The sequence below is a fragment of the Notothenia coriiceps genome, unplaced genomic scaffold (genome assembly GCF_000735185.1).
Source record: "Notothenia coriiceps isolate Sejong01 unplaced genomic scaffold, NC01 NC01_scaffold00026885, whole genome shotgun sequence".
Taxonomy (NCBI): Eukaryota; Metazoa; Chordata; class Actinopteri; order Perciformes; family Nototheniidae; genus Notothenia; species Notothenia coriiceps.
In genome coordinates, this window is record NW_011359586.1 from 167998 (window position 1) to 194741 (window position 26744).

At 39.3% G+C, this 26744-nt stretch overlaps 1 protein-coding gene across 1 annotated transcript; it reads right to left on the reverse strand.

Moving 5' to 3' along the window:
- Nucleotides 1–320: 320 nt before the first annotated feature.
- brinp1 (bone morphogenetic protein/retinoic acid inducible neural-specific 1) lies at nt 321–26744 on the reverse strand. Its single transcript, XM_010785002.1, has 5 exons — nt 26739–26744; nt 26515–26620; nt 15170–15406; nt 11863–12085; nt 321–4047 (listed from the first exon to the last, which is right to left on the reverse strand). Exons 1-5 carry the CDS (start codon nt 26742–26744, stop codon nt 2907–2909), a joined length of 1713 nt encoding a protein of 570 aa, XP_010783304.1. The 3' UTR covers nt 321–2906.

Genomic DNA, 26744 nt, shown 5'->3' on the forward strand with positions numbered 1-26744 from the left:
GGTCTGGTGGCTGATTTCCCCACATGCACAAACTTCCTTGAAGGCGAAGTTCTCAAGAGGATATGGAAAGTGTATATTAGATCAACATTTACGGTCTCAAATCCTTAAGCTAATTCAGTGTCATTCGTCTGTGTTACATCTAAAAGGTTCCTCCAGCTCTAAATGCGTTAAAGGGATAGATAACAGGCACTTATAATAATCATAATAATAATAACTAACAACTCATTTGGATGGTCCAATGTTAGTGCTGAAAAATAAAGTCCACTATTTACTGCATCCCTATTGACTGCAGGCTTGTTAGGCTTAGCTTCAGTATGTTTAAATCAACTCCACAGTACGTTAGCTAAAAATGAATCCACAAGGAGGTACCGTTAGCATGCAAATGTTACAGTGGCAATGCTATAGATGCTAACATATTTAAGAAAGTGTAAAGTCTATCATGTTAACATCAGCATGCTAATAAGCTGGGCTTGATAAACTAAAATACCAAGCAGCTTTGAGACAGCTTGCAGTTACCATCCACACCCAGGCGGACATACCGATCACGATACAGTTTATTAAACTGGAGGTTAAACCGGTCCAATGCCCTCTCTGCTCCTGCTGTTTCTTATCTGATTGATTAAAGTATTGTACTGTGAGATTCATTTGAACCTGACCTGGCCACCACATTTGCAATAACCACTATTTTGGATATCGAAAAATGATTTTGCTGACCACTGAATCTCCTGAAATGTATTACATCTGTAGTGACTTAATAAGTGACTAAGCTGTTATTTATAAAGCACCTCTCAAGAGTTAAAAATGCTTCACAAAAAGACTGAAAACAGTAAATGAAAACATAAGGATCATCATGGCCACACACAGAAATACATGGTTCTGTTACTTACATCATGACAAAAATGCACATTTACGGACAACTATAAAAGTTGTCAATGCAGTAAAGTCTTCAGCTGACAAAGCTACCTACCATGGATGTTTCCTGTATTGTAACATGCCTCTGCTTACAGCTAACCACACAAGACTAGTCTCATCACAATGTAAAATGAAAATGGGTATTTAAAAGAACACAAAATGAAACACAAGAAAAGTACCAAAGCAACCAAACGAAAGCTACATCCATTGACTAACAGACATCAAAAATAAACAATGAAATAATTTGTAATATAACAGTATGCATTTTTAGGTGTTAGTCTTGCAACTTGGCTGGCAGCTTTTAAACCTGGAGATGTTTGAGAGCCATGACAGCAGCGACTTAATGTCTGCTTTTTTATTTTTAAGTTGAACCCATCAATGACCAGGACAGCAAGGTTTTATGACACGAGTGACCTTGCCTTTGTTGTTGTTAATAGCAGGTTAACGGATTGGATTTACACAAAGTCATAAGCAATATGATTCAGGATCGGATTACCCAAATAACATGTGACCAAACATTACATAGGTAGTGTTTCATATTTCAATTCGACGATTGAATGTTAAACACAGTCAGAGCTCTGTTGATGTTTCCCGCAACATGCAAAACAAAAAAATCTGACATTTGTACACAAGGTCATTAAAAGCTTACAGATGAAACACTGCCAAAAAGGTATTTTAAGATTTAATTTAACAATTTCTTTTTTTTCTTTTTCTTCTTCCTGTGGCACAACAGAGCAATTCAATGGCTTTACAACATGACCCTTTTCAACATAATATGCTTCCTCCTGTCATCTCCCTTTTGCTGTGCTCTTGTCTACAAACTGATAGAATAAAATAAAAACATACAAACCAAACATTTCCTTAAATGTATGTTCTTTTGTGAACGGGGATGGACTTAATGTCTACCTCAGGGAAGTGTATGGCTTTAGGTCGTCTTGCAAATGTGCCTGAATGATGAATGTTTACATTTTGCTCTTGGTGCGGAAAAGCTCCACGAATCAGCAGTCACAACATGTACATTTTGCAAAGCTGTACAAAATAGCATTGATTGTTAAATCTTCAGACCACAATATTGCACTCACGCACCAGGAGGTACTGCCTTGTGAAAAACACAGCTTGAATTTCAAACACGGGAAGAAGCGCTCCAAATGCAAGATTTTGCTTAGACTGGAGTCAATCTCAAATGACACATTCAATTAACGAACAGCAATAAGCATCAAGCCAAAATAAGGTATACGCACATTTGCACACGCGCACGCACACATACATTCATCCACATATATATGTACTGTATATATAAACAGCTGGCTTTTGTTATTTGACATGACTATCCATTACTGCCCTGCTGTGTGCCTTACGTATCAGAACAATGACAGAGTGCCTCATAACTCACAATGCAGATTTGCTGTGGGTTTGAAATGTAATAAAGTCTATAAGTAATGTGTTGACTACTTATTCACTAGGGCTATTTAATCCTTACCATGTATAAACATTTTTTAATATTAAACTCTCTGTAATGTCTGAAATACTTTGAACATTAGCTGAAATAAAAGGATATCTGGTCTGCCCTTGTGTTCCATTGTTATTCCTTTAAAAATGTTTTTGTCAGTAAAGAATGGCAGTTTCAGATAAAACCTTTGATCCCTCGGAGTAAAATCAAGGCCTCTTTTTCACCAGTACATAGATTTAATATTTCTTTTTTTTCTTCTTTTTTTTTTTAGATCTTTTTAGGGAATGACAGACATGCTGGGACAAATATGATACAGTCTTTATAGTGGTTCCATTAATCTTCTTTATCTTAATCTGAAATACTTTTCATCAGTGCCTTTTTCCTTTATCTCTTTAAGAATTATGCTTACAAAGTTAATATTACATCAAAAGGCAGAAAAGGTCCAAAAATGAAAAAAGAGAAAAAGAAAATTAAGATTAATATCCCCGCCTAGTTCATTTGTTGGGTGTTTCATGTTGCTGTCCTTCTGTGAATGTTACTATGTTCAGCAGAGTTTAGCAGTCAGATGATCTGATTGTTTTAGTATCTCTGTGCTGTACATGTCCAAGGCATGGTTTACTCGAATCATCTCGCTGTTGTTGAGCTTCAGCCTATGCTTGAGCATACAGGAGAAGAGGTCCAGCTGGGGTTTGCCAGGAGCAGATGGAGGGGCAAGGCGGTTAATCCGATCCCTTATGTCCAGCAACAGGAGCATGACTGATGAGGAGGAGTAGAACTGATTTCCCTGTGTGTACGACTGGTTAACCTGCTGCACAGCACTACGGAGCAGGTCGGCATTAAAGCGTAGGCTGTAGCCAAACACTTGGATATCAGATATTTTGATGTAGATCTGCCGCTTGTTGGGATCTCCAAGATCCACTGGACCCTGTCCCGTGTCATTGCGTAAGCCAGTTGGGATCTTAGCGCGGCTACGCAGGTAGATGTGCACCGTCTCAAAGAAGGTCTTCCACCGGTTGCCCAGCAGGAGAGTCCAGTTGAAGCACTGCGAGTTTTGTAGTCGTACCTTTTCCCAGCGTGGGTATCCATGTTCCCCAAAGGGCATGCTCCAGCCTTCTGAGTGGCTACCACTGAAGGGGTTGACATAAACAAAGAACATGGGGTCAATGCTGCTATTTCTCATCTGGCAGATCTTCATCGACAGACCGATAATCATGTGGAGGTAGTCCATCCGGTTTTTGTTACTCTTCAGGGTCAGGGACATGCGCTTACGCCATCTTGGGTCAAAGAAGGTTTCTAGTCGGATCTCATTGCTGATGAAAGTCGTGTGAATGTAGAGTCGGGAATCCATTTTCTGCAACAGGTATTTGAGTTCCAGGTCCTGAAAGTCCAGATCAGTTTCAAAGCTGATGAACTGCTCGCTACGTTCTGAATCCACGTTCTGGGGCTCACAGCGGCCACGGTACAACTTGTAGCCTTTGTTGCAGGAGCCACATTGTGAGATGTTGGCCAGGCTGCACATGGCGCAGCTGTTGTTGCCACCTATGACGCATGGGATGGGTCGTTGGCATAAGGTAACACCTGTGTGGCACACGCATGTCCTTTGGCTCTCCAGGAAGGTCCCCCAGAACCCGTTCTCATTACAGTAGAGGAAAGACTGGACCCTGTTCAACCACTGCATCACAGATCTAGAGAGAAAGGAGAAACAAAATATGGAGATAATCGTTAAAGGTCACATTTGAGAGCTTTAAGAGTTACAATATAAAGAAGACCTTTCATTCACTTATGTTCATTTTTACTATCAACAAATAAAGCTTGTGTTAAATTAGTTTCAATAGTTTGGTAATGCACTTGAAAGCATTACAAATAAAACCCCAAATTAAGTTAATTGGGATGCCTTACTTAGGCTTGTACTATGTAGTCAGTTCACTTAACTTTACTGAAATCAATGGATGCCAATAGTTAGAACAGATACAGTGGCAAATCCAAAACTCAATGATATGCTTATTAAATGTTTGGCAGCAATGTATACATGAAAACCATTGAGTCAGGATAGTATGGGAATAGGACAATTTCTTCCCTTCAAGGAGGGGGAGGAGTTGCGTTATTTCCCTCAGGTGGAAGGCATTACTTGCTATTCTTATCTTGTCTCTTATTTTCCCTTCAGGCATCTTTCCCTGTCATCTTGACAGCAATGGAACTTCTTTTCAGACTGTAGGAGGTGAATTCTGAATCTTGATTTTTCAGAGACGAGGTCTGGTCAAGGTTAACTTGACATGTTAATGAAGCCAAGGCTTAACTATGATGGATGGAATTGCATTCTCGGCAGGCCAGAAACCCCCCAAGCTTAACCCAAAATGAGCCCGGAACAAATCACCTATAGAGGACATTGCTTGATTCCACTAACTTTGGCGTCAAATTGAGGATGGCATGAAATGAGGATGAACATTAAGGAAACGAAAACATCAACTTTCAACGAGCTTACTCAAAAGCAAACATGTCCTTAATTCTGCCCCACATAAAACACATATAATGTCAAGACATTAAATTGTCCTTGATGGCCTGGAATTCAATAAAGTGCAATCCAAAATAGGTTGTGCAGTTGGTTTTAATGAATGATGTATTTATAATGATGATGAATCTCACTGATTCATATTTTGCCAATGACTAATATCTGACCTATGAAAATGTATTCACTTGCAATTTTTGTAGACATATTTTTTTTCTTTCCAAACTGTAACCCATCGGATCATGTCACTGACTGGTTTCCTGTGTGTTTATCCCATTGGAGATGTGAAATGTACCTTGTGTGGAGAAGTTATTTCTTGACAGTGTTTGCTTATGTGCACTAGCGTTCTCATGTCTGGTTTTGTCTCTTCCCCTAGAGATGAGGTGTCTTAATATCCTGGTGCAGGCAATGTATTTGTGATTTTTATATCACTTTCCATTTCCTCTCTGTCGTATTGCAGTGTTGCCTGGAGTGTCTTTAGAGAGATGAGTGTATCATGTTGGTTCCCTCCAGCGTGTGTTTGCTGTCCACTCCACTATGAATACAAAAGTAGCTACCTAGCAGAGATGTACTAATATACTGGTTTTACTGTTTTTTTGTGACACAATCTGATGGTAATAGATGTTATTTATCTAGCAAAATCTATTACCCTCATTACTGTGATTATAACTTCTTGTGAAGTGTCTCACAGTTTTATTTTGATTAGCTCTGATGGAAGCAGAACAGGCACAGCAGGGTCAGCTAACTAGGCTTCACATCTTTCTGTCTCCAGGTTCTAGGTACTCTGGTTTATTAAATTGTATGTTTATATGAGCTAGTCCACCTACTGAAGCACTGCCAGTTTATGGCTACAGTTTACATAACTGACACATAGGAAACTAGCCTCTTTAAAATTCAGAAAATAACATTTATTATCAGAGGTGAGCTTCATGTGTGCAGGATGTTGGAAAAAATGTTTCATTCACAAGTGAAAACACCCAAAGAAACCAAAATGTGCACGAAAACATGAATGAGGGTAATCCAAATTAAAATCGACAAATAGAAAGTTAAAGATTAACTTGTCTAGTCCTAGTTTGTCTCTAACAGCTTTTATTGGCAAATAAAATACTTTTTTTTGTTCATGTATTCTGCTTAATGACACATTTCAAAGTCAAAATCACTGTGGTGGAACTCATCACAGGAAAAAGTGACACAGACTAAAGGAATGAAGTTCAAAGACCAACAGCGCTGTATCTGGAGAACAAACTTGTTGTGAACCCTTCAAAAACGAAACAACTTATCATAGACTTCAAGAGAAACACTACACATCAACAAGGGCAGTATGGAAATAATTTCTGCTTTCAGGTTCTTTGCACATTGGTAAAATCGCTCTTGGTCTACCAACACCATTACAGTAAAGGTCTGGTCAAGAAGGCACAGCAGGGACTCCGCTTCCTGAGGATTTGAGCAAACCAGGAGATAACCTTCCACTGCTGCCCCATCGAGAGTGTGCTGGCGTACTGTATCACTAACCTCATCGGAGGAATTATTCAGCCTATTCTGCCTTAGTAGAGCAGCCGACATACTGAAAGAGCCATCCCACCCTGGGCACCATCTTTTTAATCTGCTTCCCTCTGGAAGATGCTTCAGCTCCATCAAATCATGGACACACAGATTCAAAAACAGCTCCTGCCACAGAGTCGTACGAGAACTGAACACTGTCAAACACTAACATTGACTGTTTTTCGACTTGTATACATTTTACATAAACTATTTATGCTATTATATTCATAAAAGTAATTCAACAAAGCTATAAAGGGCACATCAAGCCATTCGCAATACATGCTATTTTATTGGCCAAAAAGATTATCCTGTGGACATAACATGTGTTTATTCTAAAGAAAAACGTTAAGGTCGACACGTTAGGAAGCTAATGCCCACTGTATGTCTGTGTATAGGTAATTGGATCCTGATTTAAGAGATGGTATTTAAAGCGTAATTATTTGCCAATAATGATCAGATTTATTTTTCGACAGTTAACATGATTGTGAAACATTAGACATCTAATAATGCCAGATATACAAGACTTTTCAAAATTCTCATTACAATGTGCATACAAAACACATTGATTATGTTGGCTTTAATGTAAAACTTATCCTATTACCTTTTACTGGCTATGTATTATTACATTAGACAAAGGCACAGTCATAAAGATCCCTCATTTGAATTTATTTGCAATAACTGTTGAAATATCCTGTTTGAATTACTGAAAGATATGCCTCCCTCAATAAGCTATTTGAGAGCATCATGTGGCTAGTCTAATTTCTCTCTTATTTGTTTCTACAGCAATAGCTTACATCCCAATACATCCCAATGGATACTGTTTTGTTTTAATGAATTTGAGCACACTTTAGGTTTGTAATAATGCATCAAACAGGCCCTGGTGTTCAGATGACAACTGTCATAGCTTCCCCCCCCCCCCCNCTCTTATGCTGCAACACACAGTTGCACGGGGTGCAGAATAGTTTCCCCCCACTTTTTGCCCGGTCTTTAGTAGAAATTTTCGTTGGTAAATGAGCTCTATACAGTGTTGTTTACATTCTGTGATGCGCGAGCTGATGACGTCACGTCAAGACGAGTTAACTTTTTTTACTTCTCAACTTTGTGTGGAAAAATGCGGGGATTATGCGGCCTTTTGATAAATATGCGGCTTTTTAAAAATCTGCGCCATTTGGCTGATTATGCGGTAAATTCTGCGATCGCAGAATCGCGTTTTTCTGGAGGGTCTAGCTAATACAACAATGTTATTCAAATGAGTACTGAGCCACAGTGGGAATTTAATCGAGAAATCTTTTTGCGTTATCTGGCTTTAGTTTTATGATGCAATGTTTTCACATGCTCTATAGACAAAGACTGAGTTGCATGATGTTGTATTATTATGTAGTATGTAGTGTGGTCGTTGCCATGGCTGTGTTCTTGTTGTCATGATTATGACATTAGTTTATAAAACATGCAACACTTCAACATGGTTTTGTTCAGAGAAGTTACATGGTTATGCTGGCGGAGCTTTGAAGCCACTCTATCAGTGAACTCCTGTGGTGTATTACTGTCCTAATACTGCCCAAGCTCAGCTATTTGAAAGGAATAATGAGTTATAAATGCATGATTAAAACAAATGTCACTCCATTCTTCCTATCTCTTGTGTAGTGTTCCCATAAAGTGACATTGTATCATAATCCACTAAATTTCCCCTGCAAGAAATATTGCGAGGGAATGCAAAATTAGTTTCTAAAAATATTCCCAACATGATCTTTCAAGAGCTTCGTATGAAAGAGAGCAATACCCTTGATGATTTCATGAGACACTATATACAGTAGCGTAAACTAAATGCAAAAATTACGTTTGAATATGTTAAGGCGAGATTAAAAAGCAGCGTCAAGTCAAAATCAATAGACATTATGGCAAAGTGACTCATCACATGGAGGGTACATTTCTTATTAGTAAATATGCTTGACTTGACATGAATAATTAAAGCCAATGCATAGCCTGGATGCAAATGATTTGGCTAGGAGTGAAGCTACTTCATATCTGTCACTATGAATCATTTACACCAAAGACAAACTGCTATGTTTATTATACTTGAAGCAAGCTGCTATACTCATTACAGGAAATGCAATAGGAAATCCAATATAGTTCAGCTATAAAGTTTCCACACAGTTATTGCGGTGAGTGTTCGCAACAGGGATTTACGATGCTTGTAATGGATGGATGCCTTGCGGTGAGGTAAGAGAAATTATAAGGTGGCGATATGCATTTGTAATTACAGCCGGCCAACAATGCATCGGACTCCTTTCCTCCATTAGCTGATGTAAATATGTTTAGTGACTGACCTAGAACGATATGCAATGTTGAAAGTGCAACATGTTTTAACATTTAAAAATCTTTTTTGGGGAAGTTAGACTTGATAACACAAGTTCACATCAGAATAATTGCAATTAGTATAAGTGACTTCCTCTTCCCTACTTTGCATCCATAATTTAATTTAACTAAAAGTGTACAAGGACATCATATTAATAGGCATAATATGAATGCTTTAAAGGCTCCATGTAAGAGTAATGGAATAACGTGAAACGACAGTTTAGGAGGGGCTGGATCATTAACAATGCATCACTCTTCTGTGTTGTGTCAGTCAATACATCGGAGAACTCTATCCGTCCCTCTATTTTTAACTTGGCCAATACGCATTTACTCACTTCCATACATGCCTACAGAAGGCTGCCTGATACATGCAGCACTTTCTAGTTCTAGTATCCCTCCTTTGTATTCCATAAGTATGTGCAGCCCTGTTTTCTTATTACTACATGCGTTATTATCTTGGTCACCTTCAGTCACTGGTGATTTAAAAAAACACTCAACTACCCTGTCAGAACAAAACATGTATCCTTCCTCTCTTGACACATACACTGCTCCCTCACAACGTTTTCTAGGACCCTCTGAAAATTGCATCTGAAAAGGTAGGATGTGAAGGTGAATAATGAAAGCAATAAAGGAGCCACAGGTTTCCAACTACACGATCTAACATGTTTGTGATGTATCAAAAATTGTGTTCTTGGCAAAGTAATCTGTGATCAATGGGGTTTCTATATGCATAGCTTTGGGAAATGATCCCAGGAGAGGACCACGGTGGTGCTAAAACCCCTGAGGAAGTCAGTGAACAAGATGCTTTCAGTGGCTGTCCAAGTATGCAGAGAGAAGCAGGTGGTTGACAGCATCATCCTTCCCATTGTGGGCCTGATGTATGAAGGATCCGGCCTGCTGCCATTTAGAACCCTGGTGTGCCCATTCTTGGCCACTGGGTCCAGGCAGGATGTTTTTCACATGATCATCAGCACCCTCTGCAGCTGACAGGTTGGGAATGTGCTGGAAGCCCTCCCTGAGGAGGTTGGCAAAAACCTTCAAAACACTTGGCGTGATGGTTTATGGGCTTTCAGCTGTAACTCCATTCCACCATCCACTGATATTATAGGCTGCCCAGTGACAAGGTGGAGACTGGAGTACCTGTTGGTGACTCGGGCCATTTTCTTGAATTGAGGACAAAGACAGAGATTGTAATGTGGCAAACTTGCCAATATGTTATTAAAACATAGTCCTTTAACAAAGTCATTTTGAGAATGCAGTAACATTCAAATAAATCATAAAACAATTGCTAGCCTTCATTAGACATGAACATAAGACAAAATAGGGATTTTACTGTGGAGGAACTATTACAAATGCATATTCTGTATGACAGTGTACAGTAAGATAATGTTCTGTGTGTATCAAAGGGCTGGTATGTGGTTGCTTTGAGTTTTTAGTTTTTTTAATCTTGAACCTTTAATCTATTACATTATGTTATATTCACACCAAAGTTAGGTTTTATTTGAGAAAATAAAAAAAGCAAGAGCTGATTAGATCCAACCATTAATAGCTAGCCCTCACTCTTAAACCTTGGCCCCCTCCCCCGCTTCTATCTTCGGGAAAAGACGTAAGCCCTATGATAGCCCAACAAATTTAAAACATACATAGTGTAGGAATGACCCTGTCATGGTGCACTCTGGGCTTTCCCCTGAGAATCTGAAACACATTGAAACATAAATGTAGCATATGTTAAGAAAGGTGTGGGACTGTGAAGAATATGAGCTGGGACACGAGTCACGACACAAAGCCATGTGGGTATTGTAGTTGTCCATCGGGAGCATGTTTCCTTAATGCTTAACTTCTACTGACATGCTGCATTTGCTTAGTCTTCTACTGTCATGTTTCATTGTTTGTCTGTTTTCCTCACTGTGCACTATGACAGGGTTGCACTACAAAAATCTTGTTGGATACTTTGTACAATGACAATAAAGGCTTCCTATTCTAGGCTGGCTAGTTGTTGTAATGAGGGCGAGCAATGGGGGGTAGATACCAAGGTAGAAAAAGCCTATCTTGAAAAGAAAAAAATAAATATATGCCTCTCCCCAATTCTTTAAAAGGTATTTGATGTGCCTCCCCCGTTAGCAACACCCTTTTATCATATATAACAAGCAGTCCCTTATATGAAAATGTAGCGCTGTAGCCTAGGTTAGAACATGTGTGAAAGCAATAGACCACTTACCACCCACTCAAGCACGTAGGCAAAGTGCACAGACATGCAAACAGATGTGTTGAAAACAAATAAGTCCTCCATCTGATGCAAGGCTGCCTCACACAAGCAAACAAATAAACATGCTGCTCTTATTTCCAGTGCCATCAGGCCCTCTCGATGCGCACTCCATGGAAGAGCAAGGGCACATAGTGCGGCTCTTTGCAACACTTCAGAACAATCCTTTGCCATCCCTTGCACACAAATGTGGGTGTGCCCCTTTTCTGTCGTAGACTGTTGACATCTGCTCATTTTAAGACCACTTGAAGAAATATTTCACAGATCCCATTTCCATCACCTACAGAGAACCGTTGTTGTGTGTTTCATGTGGCACACTTTGCATATTTCGCATAGTGTTTTCTAATATTTCCTGCAGCGAATGTGGAAGTTCCTGGCAGTGCTGACACCATGGCACATTCACAGCAAGGCTCTTAAGCTGCAACTGCAGTAGGTGGTGACAGATGTGTGCAATGACCTATCAAGAACACTCCCACAGCTACATTTACTTTTCAGACTGCAATGAGAAATACAAGAGTGAGCAAGAGTGCTTTGGGCATGTGCAAGCCTCAGCACTAAGTTGGCTTGATGGACAGAAACAACAGAGCCATAAGTTGAGATGTATAATAGATGGCATCCTTACTGTGCATGCTTCGAGAAGCAACAATCAAAGTTAAACCTTTACATCATTTCAGAGAAGAAGTTTCCCTGAAATATCCTCTGTGGGATACATGTTCACAGCTGCTATTCTCACACTTGGAAAAGAAAATATCCCAAAATATAAAATGCCAAGTCATCACCGAGTAAATTCACATCTAATCCCTATCATGATCTAGAGGTCGTATTTCTACCCACCTCTCCCTAGGCATCTGGTGGTTGGGGTTGTGGTGACAACGGATGCTGAGGCCAAAGAGCTTGCGGGCAGTGCGCTGGATCTTGAGCCGCTGGATCTCCAGGGAACTCTGAAGGAGCCTGTAGCGAGCCTGAAGGTCCCAGTCACTGCCCCACAGGAGATGCACACTGCTGATGGGCAGGAAGTGAGTGGAGGGCAGCCTCTTCAGGAAGGACTTGAACTCATCTGGATGACAGAAAGTGATGAAGTGAGAGAGCAGATGGCAAAACACAGGATGGTGGTGAGACAGAAAAATGAGAGAAAAGTACAAGTTCAAAATTAATTTTCTGACTTGAAAGCTTGGAATCAGCAGAAGAAAGGGTGAATTCAATATGAAAGTTCTACTTGAAAATGTAATCAATTGATTTCACTTAATATGGATCTACTTCTTTTGTGGTTCTTACAAAAAAATAAATCTGAAGCAAACTTTTCAATATATTTTTTTGAATTACACTGACGTTTCCATGGCAAGACTTAGACTTTAATGCAGCTTTTTTGAAATAGCAAAATAAACTGAAAAATGTACACAAACAGTCTTATCTGTGAACCAACCATTGTGTTTTTATACACATGATTAAGTGTCAACAATATCGGAGAGTGCGTTTGCATTACAGAATACTTATTTGTTCAACCCTATTCCTGCTAAGCATCCTGGGTAGAATTTCAAACAAAGCAGCAACTGGATGTAATTGGTAGTGTTGACAGAAGTTAACAATTTGTGTGCATGCATTGTTTTGAATATAAAAGGGTTATCATTTAAAACTTTATCATCACATCATTTCACAAGTTAACCAATATGTCCAAAGTTTATTTTTTGGAACACTGCAAAAATATCCAGTAGGCTCTTTTTCAAGTAGGGACAATTTAAAGAATCACCAAAAAGAGTCAGTCCCGTTTTTTTAACGTGGCAATGGTCAGTGAGCACACAGAAACTCGACCAATCTTCTTGATGTATGTTTGGAGGTCTTTGGTTGGATTGCTTCAGTTGTGAGTATTTGCAGTGAATTGAAACTCTCGGTGCAGTAAACACCCTCTGACTGTGCTCCCACAAACTTACTGAAGAGCCTTGCTTCAACAAATATGTTCCCACCAGTGTCGCTTATTGCCCTTATGTTCGTCCTGCTGCTTCTGATAACTCACGGCTTGTCTCCTCCCCAGACAACCCGTGAGCCCAGCTCTCTGACCCTTGTTTTCAACTCTGGTTCCAATTTTTACTTACAATGGGCATGAGGATGCTTGTAAGACTCCAGCAGCAAATACACAAGTAGAAGGAATCTTTTATTTGGTGTGCTAATTAAGGAAATATGACTCAGAGTATAGCTCATTATTGTCTCCGAAGATAAATTCAAGCACATCATTATAAATAATCCAATGAACAGTTTTTTCAATTCCAGCATGTTGAAGAGAGTGCAGAAGTAGTCTAACACAAAGATGCCTCTACTCAGGGTACTGACAATCTAATCCAAATCTATGTATAAAACCCCTGGTCCAACCACATTTGTTTGGGGAGAAAAATGAATACACAGCATTAGGCGGAACTCTTAAAAGAAAAGATCCCCATATTCAATACCTGCAAAATAGACATTTGCGATAAGCCAGTGCTTTCCTACAGACGTCTTAGTCTAACAGCATTAACCACGGAGTTGAGACTCTCTTTCAGACACAGCTAAGAAATGTCAGAACTTCCTCCTCTCTCCTCCCAGGCATGTCAGAGCTCCTTTTCCCCTTTTCTTCAAAGAAGCCAGATTCCTTCTCCTCCCATGTTTCAAACTTGCCGTATTCCTCCACCCACTTTTCAGAAATGTCAGGTCACCTCCCTCGCCCTTTTCCTAGAAAAAGATGGTTGTCCCCAGCATCCAGCATTCAAAAATGTTTGATTCCCACACCAAAAGAATCCATTATCACATCATGCCAGTTCAACAGATGCCAAGTGCTTTCATACAGGCTTCAAAGCCACCAAGGATCTCTTCCTTGATACAGCTTCCAAAGAGTCCACATAGTCCCTCGCATGACTCTTATCTCAAGTCACCAAGCACCTTATCTAGAGATTACAGCTCTCAGAGTGTAACCCCACTTCATACCTCTTGTGCCATTACATCTCAATATGAAAGGTCCAAAATATATATAGAGATATTTCATTTTATTAATCTAATAGCATTTGGATAAATGATTGATACAGACACTAAGAAAGTTATTAATTGCCTTGCATTTTAATTTATAAGTCTTAATATAAACCTTTATTTTTGGCCTCTTCGTGTTGCACCCTTTCCAGACTCACTGCACTCAGCGACTGACATGCACTTTCTATGGTATATCAATATATTTATCTGCTGCTGGCAGGTTTTATTGGGACACTTTTAAATCATATCAATAATAGATTAACAAGGTGACTCGTCGCCATGTAGCAGCCGGGCAATAGCTGTGCTTTTATTTCTTTTACCACCGTGTCCAATATCTTACCCCCCCACTTTGGGTCTGCATTTGTATTCAATGAAAATAGATGCATTGGTTTAAGAGAGAATATTAGCTGCAATGACATTCAAAGATTTGACATCCTAAAGTTTACCTTTTCAATGAAATTTGTTCTGTATAAACACAAAATGACTAAGTAACAAAATGGGTTATTTGTAAGCTAGTGCATATACAGTAAGTGTTCTCCTGATCTGTAGCTTTTGTTTACAACAAACATCATGCTGTATTACATATTACATGAAACTAGTTGTTGATACCATAAATAAGTAAGAAGTGGGGTCATTGCTCATATCGTATATGTATATAGTATGTGTACGATATGAATCAAACGTTTTTGCAACCAGTTAAATTCCCCCCTTGCTTGGCATTTAAAAAAGTGCACTTTAAGGCATTTCTGAATTGGTTTCACTTTTCAAAAAAATAAGGTTGAAAATGAATCAGAATAAAAGAGGGTCATCGTTGGCCCATCGATGAACCTTGACCTTTTGTAGCACTATGACATTGTCACAGTACTTTCTGCAGTGAATGTAGGAATGTTCTATTAATTATGTAAATGTGGTATTGAACAAGGGCAGACTAAGCTGCAGAATTATAAAATGGGATTTTAAACGATCTTCAAGCAAAGAGAAAATTGCAAGGTTATGATATCACCTTAATTACCTGAGCTCTGCATGTACCCATACACAGAATAGGATAGCTGCATATCTCAGGAATGATTCCCTTGCCAAATAGTAAAACAGCTACACACTTCTCCTAAGCTGTCAAGGTAAATATAAGTTGGAAGAATTGTAAACTTACCTGAGTTCTCAAAGTCTTTGTAAGAAGAGGCCCAGGACTCAGACATCCCCAGCAGGCTATTCTCCATGATCTGGATGTCAGTGATGGGACAGTTGCACTGGGGATAATCGTCGGCGCACTGACAGATGCAATGGTTGTTACTGCACACGTACTCTCCCTCTCCATTGCACATGATGTAGCTCAGGGCTGACTGGACAAACTTCTCCTGCAGGTATTCTGGGAAAATGACCTGAAGACCTGACAGAAAAACAGAGACAAATGGGAGGTTTTAGTGCAACAGAATGTGTTTCATAAATGATCTATTATCGAATATGACATAAAGAACAAGAAAAAGCCTACAATCTCGCTTTCTTTTCAAGTATACAGTGAAATGAAAATATGTGAGGCAGGATTATTGTCAACGAATGATACCCATTTTGTCTTTGCATCAATGCAAATGTGTGAAAAGGTTAACACAGTATTAAAAAAGCGGCGGTGAAAGGGCGGACTGACCTTCCAGGATTGCTTTGTGTTATAAACACTCATTTATTTTTCTGAAGGGTGTGCTTCAAAGCTCGAATATGTTCAACTTGAGCTGTCTTTTCAGTGGTGGGTCACTCATGATGTGACAATGTATAACAGTGATTGATGCCTGCTCTCTTCTGCTGCGTTGGTTTCCTTAGCACAGATTGTTTAATACCCTTTGTGAGCATTTTTATTATACTCCTTGCTTTGTACAATACATGTTTCCATTTGTATTTGCCTGTGGTTTACATACCAAACGTTGCAGCATCCTGCTAATTATTTGCTAATAGCGATATCGGAATTTGTAGTCAAGAAGCCAATTTGGGGCTGAAGCTGAAAATACCTCGCCGCTGACAAGGTATTTATAATTTTCATACTACAAGCCAATCCGTATCTCACCCTGGGGATCTCATAGACGTGAACCCTGAAAAGCTAACAGTAAAGCCTTTTTCTTCAGTCCAGGCCCGTTGAAAATAAATCCTTAGCTATACAAGCCACTGAATTGGAAAATAACTAAATAGATTTATTTTCTCCTGTATGAAACAGAATCTTGGTGAGGCAATATTTTCTTAATAGGTTTTACTTGAGCACAAACAGTGTTTCAGCAGGAAATATGCAGCCAGGAACCAGAACATAACATGTTATTGAATGATGAATGATTCCATTATTTTTTCTGCTCACGTATTATTTTGACTTTCGGTGAAAATAGGAATCAATTCATGCAAAATTAACATAATGTAGCTGAAAGAAAGGGAAGAGTAAGCCTATAATTGAATACTCTACACAAGAATCATTTCCATGGCATTGTCATAGAATTGAATGGTATCTGGTATTATTCCAGTGCCAAAGTGTGCTCTTTATTTACACCCACAACATGCACTTTAACAGAAAACAGTGGGTGATTAAGAAGCATTAATGTCCTAATATGTGCCAAGATGGTTGGCTTTGCAACATAGGGCAACTTCATCCTGCATGAACAGTGACAGTCTCTAAAGAAAATAAAGTGGCTTTGGCCAATATCGAGCAATGTTTATACAATTCTAAATATTAATGCAAATATTCATACTCATACCAAGCTACAAGCCATGTTTTACTTGTCTTTAAATGCAGCACAATAACCCTACTCTTTATAATAAACCGTCTTCTTGTGTTCCCTTTTTAGTTATGAGTAGATTCCCTTCTCCTTTCTCCCTCTTTAGAACCGTTGCCCATCAGTGATGAAGGGAACAGCAGGAGGGAGGGAGTAAAGGGGATGGATGGATCATGTCTGACCACAAAAGAGTTGGGTTGCACAGGGCTTTTTCTCCATCAGGCCTGTCTGCGGCCCCTGGATCCAATATTCATTTAGCTTGATGTATTCCTGGGCTTGAAACTTTAATGTGATTTGTGGGAGAATCCAGATGGCAAGTTCACGGATCAACGCTGCTTACTGACAGTGCTGGTGCCAGCGGCCGGGTGCACAATAACACCGAGTGCCTCAGCCCTCCCCTCCTTCCCTCTGCCGTCTAACCATTCCCCCAACCCTACTATCAACACACACACCGACACACATTTTCTTCCTGTGACATCATCGTATTGGTACCGGGAGGTTGCAGAGGGATTGGTTGGGGATGCTGACATTCAGCTCGGCACTATCAGTCTTGCAATCTATTGTTTTCCACTCTCTTTTCTTCTCAATGTTTCTGTCTCTTCTCTTGCCAAACCTCTCACTCTTTAGCTCGTACTCCGTACACATCTCTTCCGTCTTACTTCATTACACTCACTCCTACTCTCACCATACTCATGCCCCTTGACTCGTCCCTCTTCATCCTTTGGCTCACATTCACTCCATCAATCACTCTCATCATTCCTGTTTCTTCACCTCTTTTGCTCTCCTCAACACTTTCCCACCCAGCACGCACTCAAGTATTGGAAATTCAACGTCTTGTCCTCCCACTCCAGTGTAGAAATGATGTCATGCAATAAAAACAAATCCATCCACATTTGTTAGTGCAGTGGGGAATGAGTAAGAGAATTGGAGCCCTCGGGCCCAAAATGAAATGAGAAACTAATCAGAGTAAAAAAACATTTATCTTTGTGAATATCCCGGCTTTGCTCTGGTAGTGCGGTACCATGTGAACACTTTGAAAATGATTGGGCTATAAAGCTACAGTTTATATGGCTCTTATGCAGGTGTTTGTTGAGTAAAAAAACAACACATTGGAGCAGGGAGTTACACTTTCCATCATTAAAGAGCTGCTGATGAAATAAATAGCTGGGTATTGGAATTCCCGTTCAGCCATTTGATAACCTCCAACTTCATGCTCTGTCAGTGCACATAATTCCCTGCAACCCCTATGCCTGGCTTGCTCTAAATAAATAGCACCTGAAAATGGCAAATAGATAATCTCTCTGCATACATCAAAGGCTGATATATTTCCTTCACGTACGTTGGAGGATATAGCCCCTCAAACCTTCCATGAATGCTAAAAATGGAGCCTGCAACTGTGACTTTGCCTTTTCATTATGTCTCTTTCTAGAGTGCTCTATTTTCCCATGGTGATAGATGGGGAGTGTAGTCCACAACTGAGGCTTGTAACAGCCTTGGCAAGCAGTTGCCCGCTTATTGCAATGCCACGCTCCGCCTCATAAGTTACAGTTTCATTAAAGATTAATTGACCATTGTGTGGCCGCAATTTCGCAAAATAATCATTACTTAATCCACTGGTGCAATAAAGTGCATTACTTGAATAGGGGCATTAAATTACCATTGGAGGTTATCGTTGCAGCCATGATACAAAACCAAAGACCTCTGAACTGGAAGATTGCCTGTTTCTCTTCAATCTGGGCCACCCTGCTGATCCCTAGACACTTAAAACAGAGGGGGCATACAGCTTTAAGATTTGCGGTATTGGCCCATTTCACACGCAAGCTCCACTCTCAGATGAATGAGGCAGAGGGGCATTTAAAGTTGCTTTTTATCCACTCATTCCGCCACATAAAGCACTTGAGTCTTATACAGCGTCTGTTGGGCCTGACAGAGGGTAACATGTTCCACTGGAGCTATTCTCAGATCTCAGAATATGTTTGCATTTTTTAAAGTTCTGAATGGGGTTTACTTAGCATTCAAATGGGTAATGTGTTGCTGTGTTGAGTAGATTATCGTAGATTATCATAAATGTTCCAAGCAGTCTCTAAGGCAGCAGCCCATTTTCCAACTGGACTGTTTACTCAGTGTTTTTTATACAATCTTAGTTAACTTTGTGGGAAAAATAGTTTAGGACCATGAAGTTCATATCTTCATGTCAAATGCATCCAAAGTGCAGCACAAACACTTTTTTTTTTCATCCCTGAGTGCTATACTTTGGGATTTATTTTACAGTACATAAGATTTAGGCATGCATATATTTTGAAAAAGCAAAACAACCGAGAAATGACAAATCCCATTTCCTAGAACTTATTAACATACAAGAGCCTGCATGTGAATATGTGATACACTCCGCTCTTTCTACATGGAACAAAAAGACACAATGTGCTCCTTACGATACCTCCAAATAGCGTTAGCTTTGAAGAAGCTCACTTATTCATATTGTTAGCACAAACTGCAAGAAAGAAAGCAGGTGCAGTAATTACTGTAAACGCATAAATTACATATAGAAATGGTCTTGGCATTCAGGCTTTCTGCTCCCGCCTCCTGAAAGAGGGATATGCTGAAATTGCATGTTGTAGCAATTGCTGGATTGAGAAGAGCGGGCAGTCTGGAGAGGAAGATGAGCTCTCCATGGCGCTGAGTTATTGCCAGGTGCGCAGCACTCTGGACACAGACATGCAAGATGAGTCAGAGAAAAGGTAAGTTAAAAAAAACGTGTTAGATGTATTCTAATTAGATGTGTGCAAGATCACAATAGGGTTCCTTTTTTCTTTCTGTTATAGGAACAATCTCCCATAAATGGTGCTAGTAGATTGTAGTAATTTTGGTTTTGAATCATACACACTGAATATTGTGTTTCAAGATGTGTGATGTGGTTGCTGTTGGCAGCCTGTGCTCTACAGTCAAGCTGCTTCCTCATGTGCTGCCATGTGTCCCCGCACAGCAGTAGCACTAAGGCCTCGGCTGGTAACTTATCATCATAGTGTCCCACTTTCAATTGCATGCACACACACACATAAACATACACATACAGGCACACCAACACACACGCTCTTGCAGAAATCACATGTTTTACAGGAACCCTGGAGAGGGGGAGGAGAGATGTTTGACAAGATTTGATGTTTCCATTCCAGCTATCAACGATACAACTGCCCTCAAAGTGTCAAGATATGCTGCACACACATCCCAGATCAAAAGCCCAGATTTATCTCAGAAAGTACATCAAACTTCCCTAAATAACAACAAGTAATGTTTATCTATTTGAAGGAACATGTTTGCTGTGCACTAATCTGCTGATTCATAAACAAACTCACAATAGTGAGCAAAAAACACACAAAATATATGTTTTGTGGGTTGCCTTTTTTCATTTAAATATCAAACTTTTTTAAGATCGTCAATCTAACACAGTATTATTGGTAACGCATAATGATTTAGCACTACATTATAATGCAAATGTATTAAAGTTTGTGACCAGCCCGTTGAAAAGCCATTATCAGTTTTTATCACTGCAATTCTAATGTCTAAGACGTGGCAAAAAGGGCTTCACACTCTGAAGTATCATCAGTCGTAATTACTTTTTAATTGTGTAAAACCATGGCCCACACATCTGAACCGACACAAAACAGAAAGTGACTTTATTACCAGTTCAATACTTTCCTTATACAAAAGACGAATAAAGTATAGAATTCCCCAATCAATTGATGAAACAGTCTGTCAGAGGGAGAAGAAAGACTGAGTGGAAAACCATGGTACTTGCTGAAATGGCAGCCTGAAGCTGGCAATGGTGAGTGGAAAAGGAGATTTATGGCATGCTGGCCCAAATGGAAACTCACTCTTGATTGACCACTTCCAATTGAAAGCTGACCTTCAGGTCTACATGGAAAGATTTCATCAGGAACTTGGTTTTCAGAATGTTAGAGAGAAGTGAAAAAAATGTGTGCAGCCATCCATCTCGATGGATAAGATCCTGCGTTGTTAGTTTTCTGGGCAAAAAAAAAATGGCCACCTTGGTTCAATGCATGGGCCTGTCCATGAGTTGGGTCAATACCCCAGATCACTACTGTGACATGAGGTATTCACATGTGACTTCGAATGAAAATAAGAATGGTTTTAACTGGGATGAAGCATCAAATGAAGATATAGTGGGGTGTTTTTCGGTTGGGTCCAAGTTTGAGAAAGGAATAGATGAATAGTTAAAGCCAGACAGTGTTTCTGTGTACAGATAAAGATGCAGAGGAAGGGAGCAGCTGAGCGAATAAAAAAGATATGATGAAAACGCCTTGTTGTGCTCCTCCAACATCTGCTCTCCATGCTTTGCACCACATCTTTTTCTTCAGTAAATGATTCCCTGGTAACCCAAGACATTATGTTTACTGATATACTTTAGTCTCCAAATCAATTAGGCCGTCATCAAGAACAACTCAATTGATTTGTGTGTTTGTCCGTCTTCCCCATGGTGTTTGCAGCTTTTCTTTTACTTGAAATGAGGGACAGGAATCGAGCGACAGAGCAATGAGTATCTAATTCATCACTCTCCACACGACTTGCCTACAGGGCCAGTCTAATTTATTTTCACTTCACCACTTTGAAAACTGTTGGCTCAGGCTATTCTAACATATTCATAAATCTTCCCAGATAGGCTCATGGCTCTTCCAAGATAGGCTGTTGAAGAAACTGGAGAAAGAAAAATAGAGAAAGCATGTGTCGGGGATTGAAAGAAACAAATTAGCTGGCTTTTGTTTTGGTGCTAATTTATGACAGCCATATCGGAGGTGATTGGGTCCTTGCAAGGTAATGGCTTGTGGAGGTTCCAGGGCATTTTATCTTTCTTTGGCAGAGTTAATACATGTATCCAATTTGCTATTTTCATTCCCCAGTACACGTTTTCTTTATTTATGTTGGCTATAAATCAAAGAGCACAACAAATATTGCAATATTCTGCCCAATAAAAAGCCCCTGCTCCTTTGCTATTTAAAAATACCACCTATTCAAATGTCAAACACAATATAAATACTGACAGATGGAAGGAGTTAGGGTATTAAGAGAAAATAAAAAAGACAAAATGATCCCTGCAACCTAAAGCATCCTGTGAACGAAGGGAAAGTGAGAATCCAGACAAAACCAATATCATTGGGTTTCCTCAAAGTAGCCCGGGGAGAAGACAAACACACAATGAACAATCAAGGTGGTAGAAAAAGTGTATTTAAATCCCCATAGTAGAGAAGCTCAATGGTGTGAATATTTTAGATTGAATTTATTCAAATATACATGAGGAAAACATGTCCATCAAATGCATACAAAATCCACAAGGAATTTAAGAGTGTAGTCACATTTACGGCTTGTGGTACCTCTGATAATTTGTTATAACCAATAGGCTGATTATATCAGGTTCAGGGACACAAGTGCCTGCAAGGTTAAACTATAATTGATGTTAAGTGACAGAGGAAGACCGGTCCAGGATCAATGAATTCCTCTTGCATGCCCACAAACAGCCTCTGCTGATAACATACATGCCAAAGCCCTGTGGTTCTGTATGTAGCTGCCAATACAGCTGTGCAATATGGCATTAAACATCCACAAATGTTAAACCTAATCCTCCATAGCCAAATTAAGTTTAAGGGATGCAAATGTTCATATTTGATGGATCAAAGTTTTGCGAAATCATGCATGAAATCTAATGTGAATTTATTTTTTCCAGTGCCATCTTATTCTGCTGATGAAAAAAGGCCGATAAAGGAGGAGGCACAAGGTGTTGGTGAATTTGCCAAACATTTCACAAAGCAAAACTGTGGGAGAGGAAAGGACTGACTCTAGCTTTGATAGGTAGCTCCCTTGATGTGAGATTTGACTAGAGCATTCTAATCTAAATCTAAGTGAAAGCAGAGGGAATATCCAGGGAGTGTCATATCCTCACTGTGTTATCTGAGGCTCACAGGCCCAACAGCTCACATAGAGCGACCGCAGGGGTGAGAAGGAGAACAGGGGGAAAAAACCCTTTTAAGAATTCGGTTATTTTCCTAGAGACAGTCAAAAGTGTCTCCAGGAGCACTTTGGCCACAACGAAATTGACTATCTTGTTCATTTAAACCAGAATGCTGTCTCAGACTTTCTATAACTAATCCCAGCAGTAAAGGTGTTTGCCAACAGGTTTGTAATCATTTTCTTGTATATATTTTCTAACAAAGTTTTGCAGTTACACTTGTGCCTCTAGGTAGATAAAGTGCTGAGGTTTTTAAAAAAAAGAAAAAGGCATGATTACAAGTTTAATTAGAAGAATGAAAGGAAGTGGGTTTTCTATTACTGCATCCTTGTTGTAACTCACATGGCGCTGCATACTAATATGAACCCCTTATTAAATTAATATGCAATTAAAATAGCTCGTCTCGATTAAGGTTTTTACAGGTTTATTTGGATTATTTCCAAAATATTGCACTATACATAAAAGGTTTTTGTTCAACACTGGTCACAGTTGGTCAGAGATAATCATGTTTGTGCATACACGTGAGAGTCCAAAATGTGTCGTCATGGTGTTTCGCAGAGTTAAATGAGGAATGGGCCGAGCAAGGGATAGATAAAGTAACTTGGTGAATCATTTCTAAAAGAACAATTTCAGTAACGCATAAACAGGAAAATATATGTGCATAAAACCAGCTAAAGTGAAACCTTCTGAAAGTAATATTCAAAATGGTTTCGCAATCTCTTCATTCACTCACTGGCAGTGATTTAGACAGCTGTCAAAAAAAACAAAAAACAGAAGCAGACAAGCCTGTATATAGCAACGGCTACATGTAAGTGCCATAGGAACCTAGAACAAATGTAATTATTGGAACACATTATTTGTCAGTGATACAGTGTTATTTTATAACATAAATCATTTAATAATAATATATAATTTAATACATAGTTGGCCCAGAATCAAATTACAAGAACACCCAACCTATAATTGGTTATTCTCACTTAGCTAGTGTCGTATCCGAACTACATTACTACATTACCTCAAGAGATGTGCATTTCCCTTGAGTTATTTATGGATGAAACATCAACATTCAAGAATAATTGGGTGGTTGAGCAATATGGAGTCCAGAAACACAAATTTAATGTGTTTATTTTAAATGTCTAACACAAATCATACTCAAGGTATAAAGACAGAAAATACCAAATATAAGAATATATACATATCACGTTTTTGAATCTTTGTTTTATGCTAAATCTACATTGGGGCAACGTTTTTTTTCTTTTTTGCTGGTATTCTGTTTCATCTAAAATGTTGCATGCTGTGCAATTGTTGCGATTAGATAGTATTGCAAGTGACCTGTGATCTTCTGGCCAGCTGTGAATCCTCCTCACAGTTTAAATGCCAAAAGTTCGCATTTTAGCTAATTGTCTGGATAAAGGTCAATGGGCATTTGAAAATGAGACACATGGTGCGCATTCATTAGATGTGATGGGAGCCATGAGAGCTTGTAAGAGCAATCCTGGGCCCAGCCAATGCTTCTCCCCCCCAGGGATAGGTTGTGAAGTCCATTCATGGCGTGTTGTCAAAGACGAGGACAAAGCTGTCAAAGCTTTCATTTTTCGGGCATTGACTGAGTGGACCAGACAATCCTGTAAATCTGTCAGAGATTCTAGCTGTTTTGTACAAATAAAAGGCGAAAAAGCTGCTTTTGGAACCACCGTGAGGTCCACGAGTTGTTCCAAATGGCTTAAACTCTAGCTTGCAAGTTTTTGGAATTATTCAATATGTCCAAGTGCACCCAAATAGAACAACAACAGCTGCTTGTGGCCCGTTCTGTCGAGATTAAATGTATTAAAACTCATATTAGCACAGCGATAACAAACAGAACAATTTTGTTATAGAACAATCCAATTTATCTTTACAACTCATACATAATAATCATCCTTGAGTCTTTATGAAATAATATGTTAAACATTAGATGGACAACACCACACATACACCTACCAATGTGTTATGGCTGAGAGCTTTCAACCGAATGCTGTGTTGACATTTTAAAAAGAGAGAAACCTAGAGATCTAGAATAATATATGATGGTTTTATATTGCACTTCAGGAAGCAACACATTTTTGAAGTTTATTGAAATGCCTGAATGAATGAAACAGCTTTAATCCAGCCAACATGATACTCAACAGCAGAGTGTGTGACCCAAGTGAATAACAATGTTTAACCTATACCAGCAATTTAAGTGCAGCAGGACAAGTACCTTTTAAATGCACATGGATGGCTTAATATGAGAAGAACACATGGTCCACTGAGGGATAACATAAAACTAATTGTTACACTTACACCAGTGTTCATGACAAAAGGATAACTATAAGGGTGAATTAGAATCTCATTAAAAAATGTATTTGAACAGCGTAAACCTTAAAAGCCCTCCTTTGACTAGACACCTCCCTATGGGCTGTGTGAAGTGCTATCACTTTGAAGAGCACTGTGATTTACTGGGGAAGTTACACCATCAGCTGTCTTTATAATTAAAGGTGCAAAAGCATAATTGCTCTATAAAGACTACATTGTCAGCAGAACTCTCAACACCTCCCATCACCCTTCGCCCACACACAAAATGCATAAACACATCCAATATAATTTGGCATAATACAAAACTCTGAGCCAGAAAACAATCGGAAAAAACGACTCCAGTCTATTGGGGCTATTATCCAGCCAAAAGAAAATAATCTTTCCCAGACCTGTCATCTGTCAATTGGGTGACAAAACAGTCTTCAAAGCACAAGGCTAATACGTTTGGTGCATGACAATAAAGCTTTTCCCAAAACCTATAGAGTCCTTTGAGTAAGTGGCAGCGGAAGACTTAAAAGTGTTTCTTTGACAAACCACTTAGTTCTCTGATTTTCAGAGGACGAGTAATGATCCCTTCAGAGAGAGGAAAGAGAGGGAGAAAGGTGGGTGGGGGTGGTGGTGTGCATTGGATTGAAAATAAGCCTGTAATTCTCACACTAGTTTTAATAACCTGCGTACATTCGAATAAATCAAAGAAACAATCACTCTGTTCAAACACTTGACCACAGTTACAGTCTTTTATCAGTCTTTTCCCCAGGGTGTCTGTCACTGCAAGCTATTCCTTCTCGCATGCTAATTATAAATTGTGTCAATGTTTAAGACAGAACTATTTTTCGCTTAAAAGAACATAACCACTAATGGGTAACCGTTGCTATTTGCACATACTGACATTTGATCTGTGATATAAAGTTATAAATTAAAGCATTTATGTGTCTACTACATTAAAGAGATACATTCTGATCAACTAAAAATAAATCAGTTTGACACTTATATTGATCAGTACAGCGATACCTTTCCTTTTATACATTGTTTCTACTTAGACAGTGCTGGTTCCTGCGTTAATGTCTGAATAGTTTCTTCAGTTCAGTTGAATTTAGGCCTCTCTTCGCAGAAAGCTTTAAGAAAGCTCTAAGACCATGGTCACGTTAGCAAATACCTTTAACAGGAGAAAATCATATCGCATTCCCCGGAGAGGACTGGGAAGCAAATATATCCCAGTTCCAATTTAAAAATGCATTAAAGTATTGAGAAGGCCTTGTCCAAATAAGAGCATTTCATATATGACTATGGATCTCCTTTGCTTTAGGGAGGCTAAAATGAAGTTTGGCCCTGCTAACCTGTGATGTCCAACATCAATGGGCAGCAAGTGGAAATGATTGATATGCTGGGATTGTTTACCTTGCAGATTAATCTTGCTCTCTGGGCTCTGCAGAAGGATGGAGCTAACCGAGTCGAGATTGTCATAGCTACTGCATCCCAGCGGCCCCGTCCGTGTCTCTGTCACCTGCAACAGAATTAGGACAAAAATTAGGCACACATTTGAAAAGCAAACATATTGATATGTGGATTGTGACAACATGTGAATGTGTGCTGGTACATTATGTGAATGTAGAAGCGAACACCTGCAT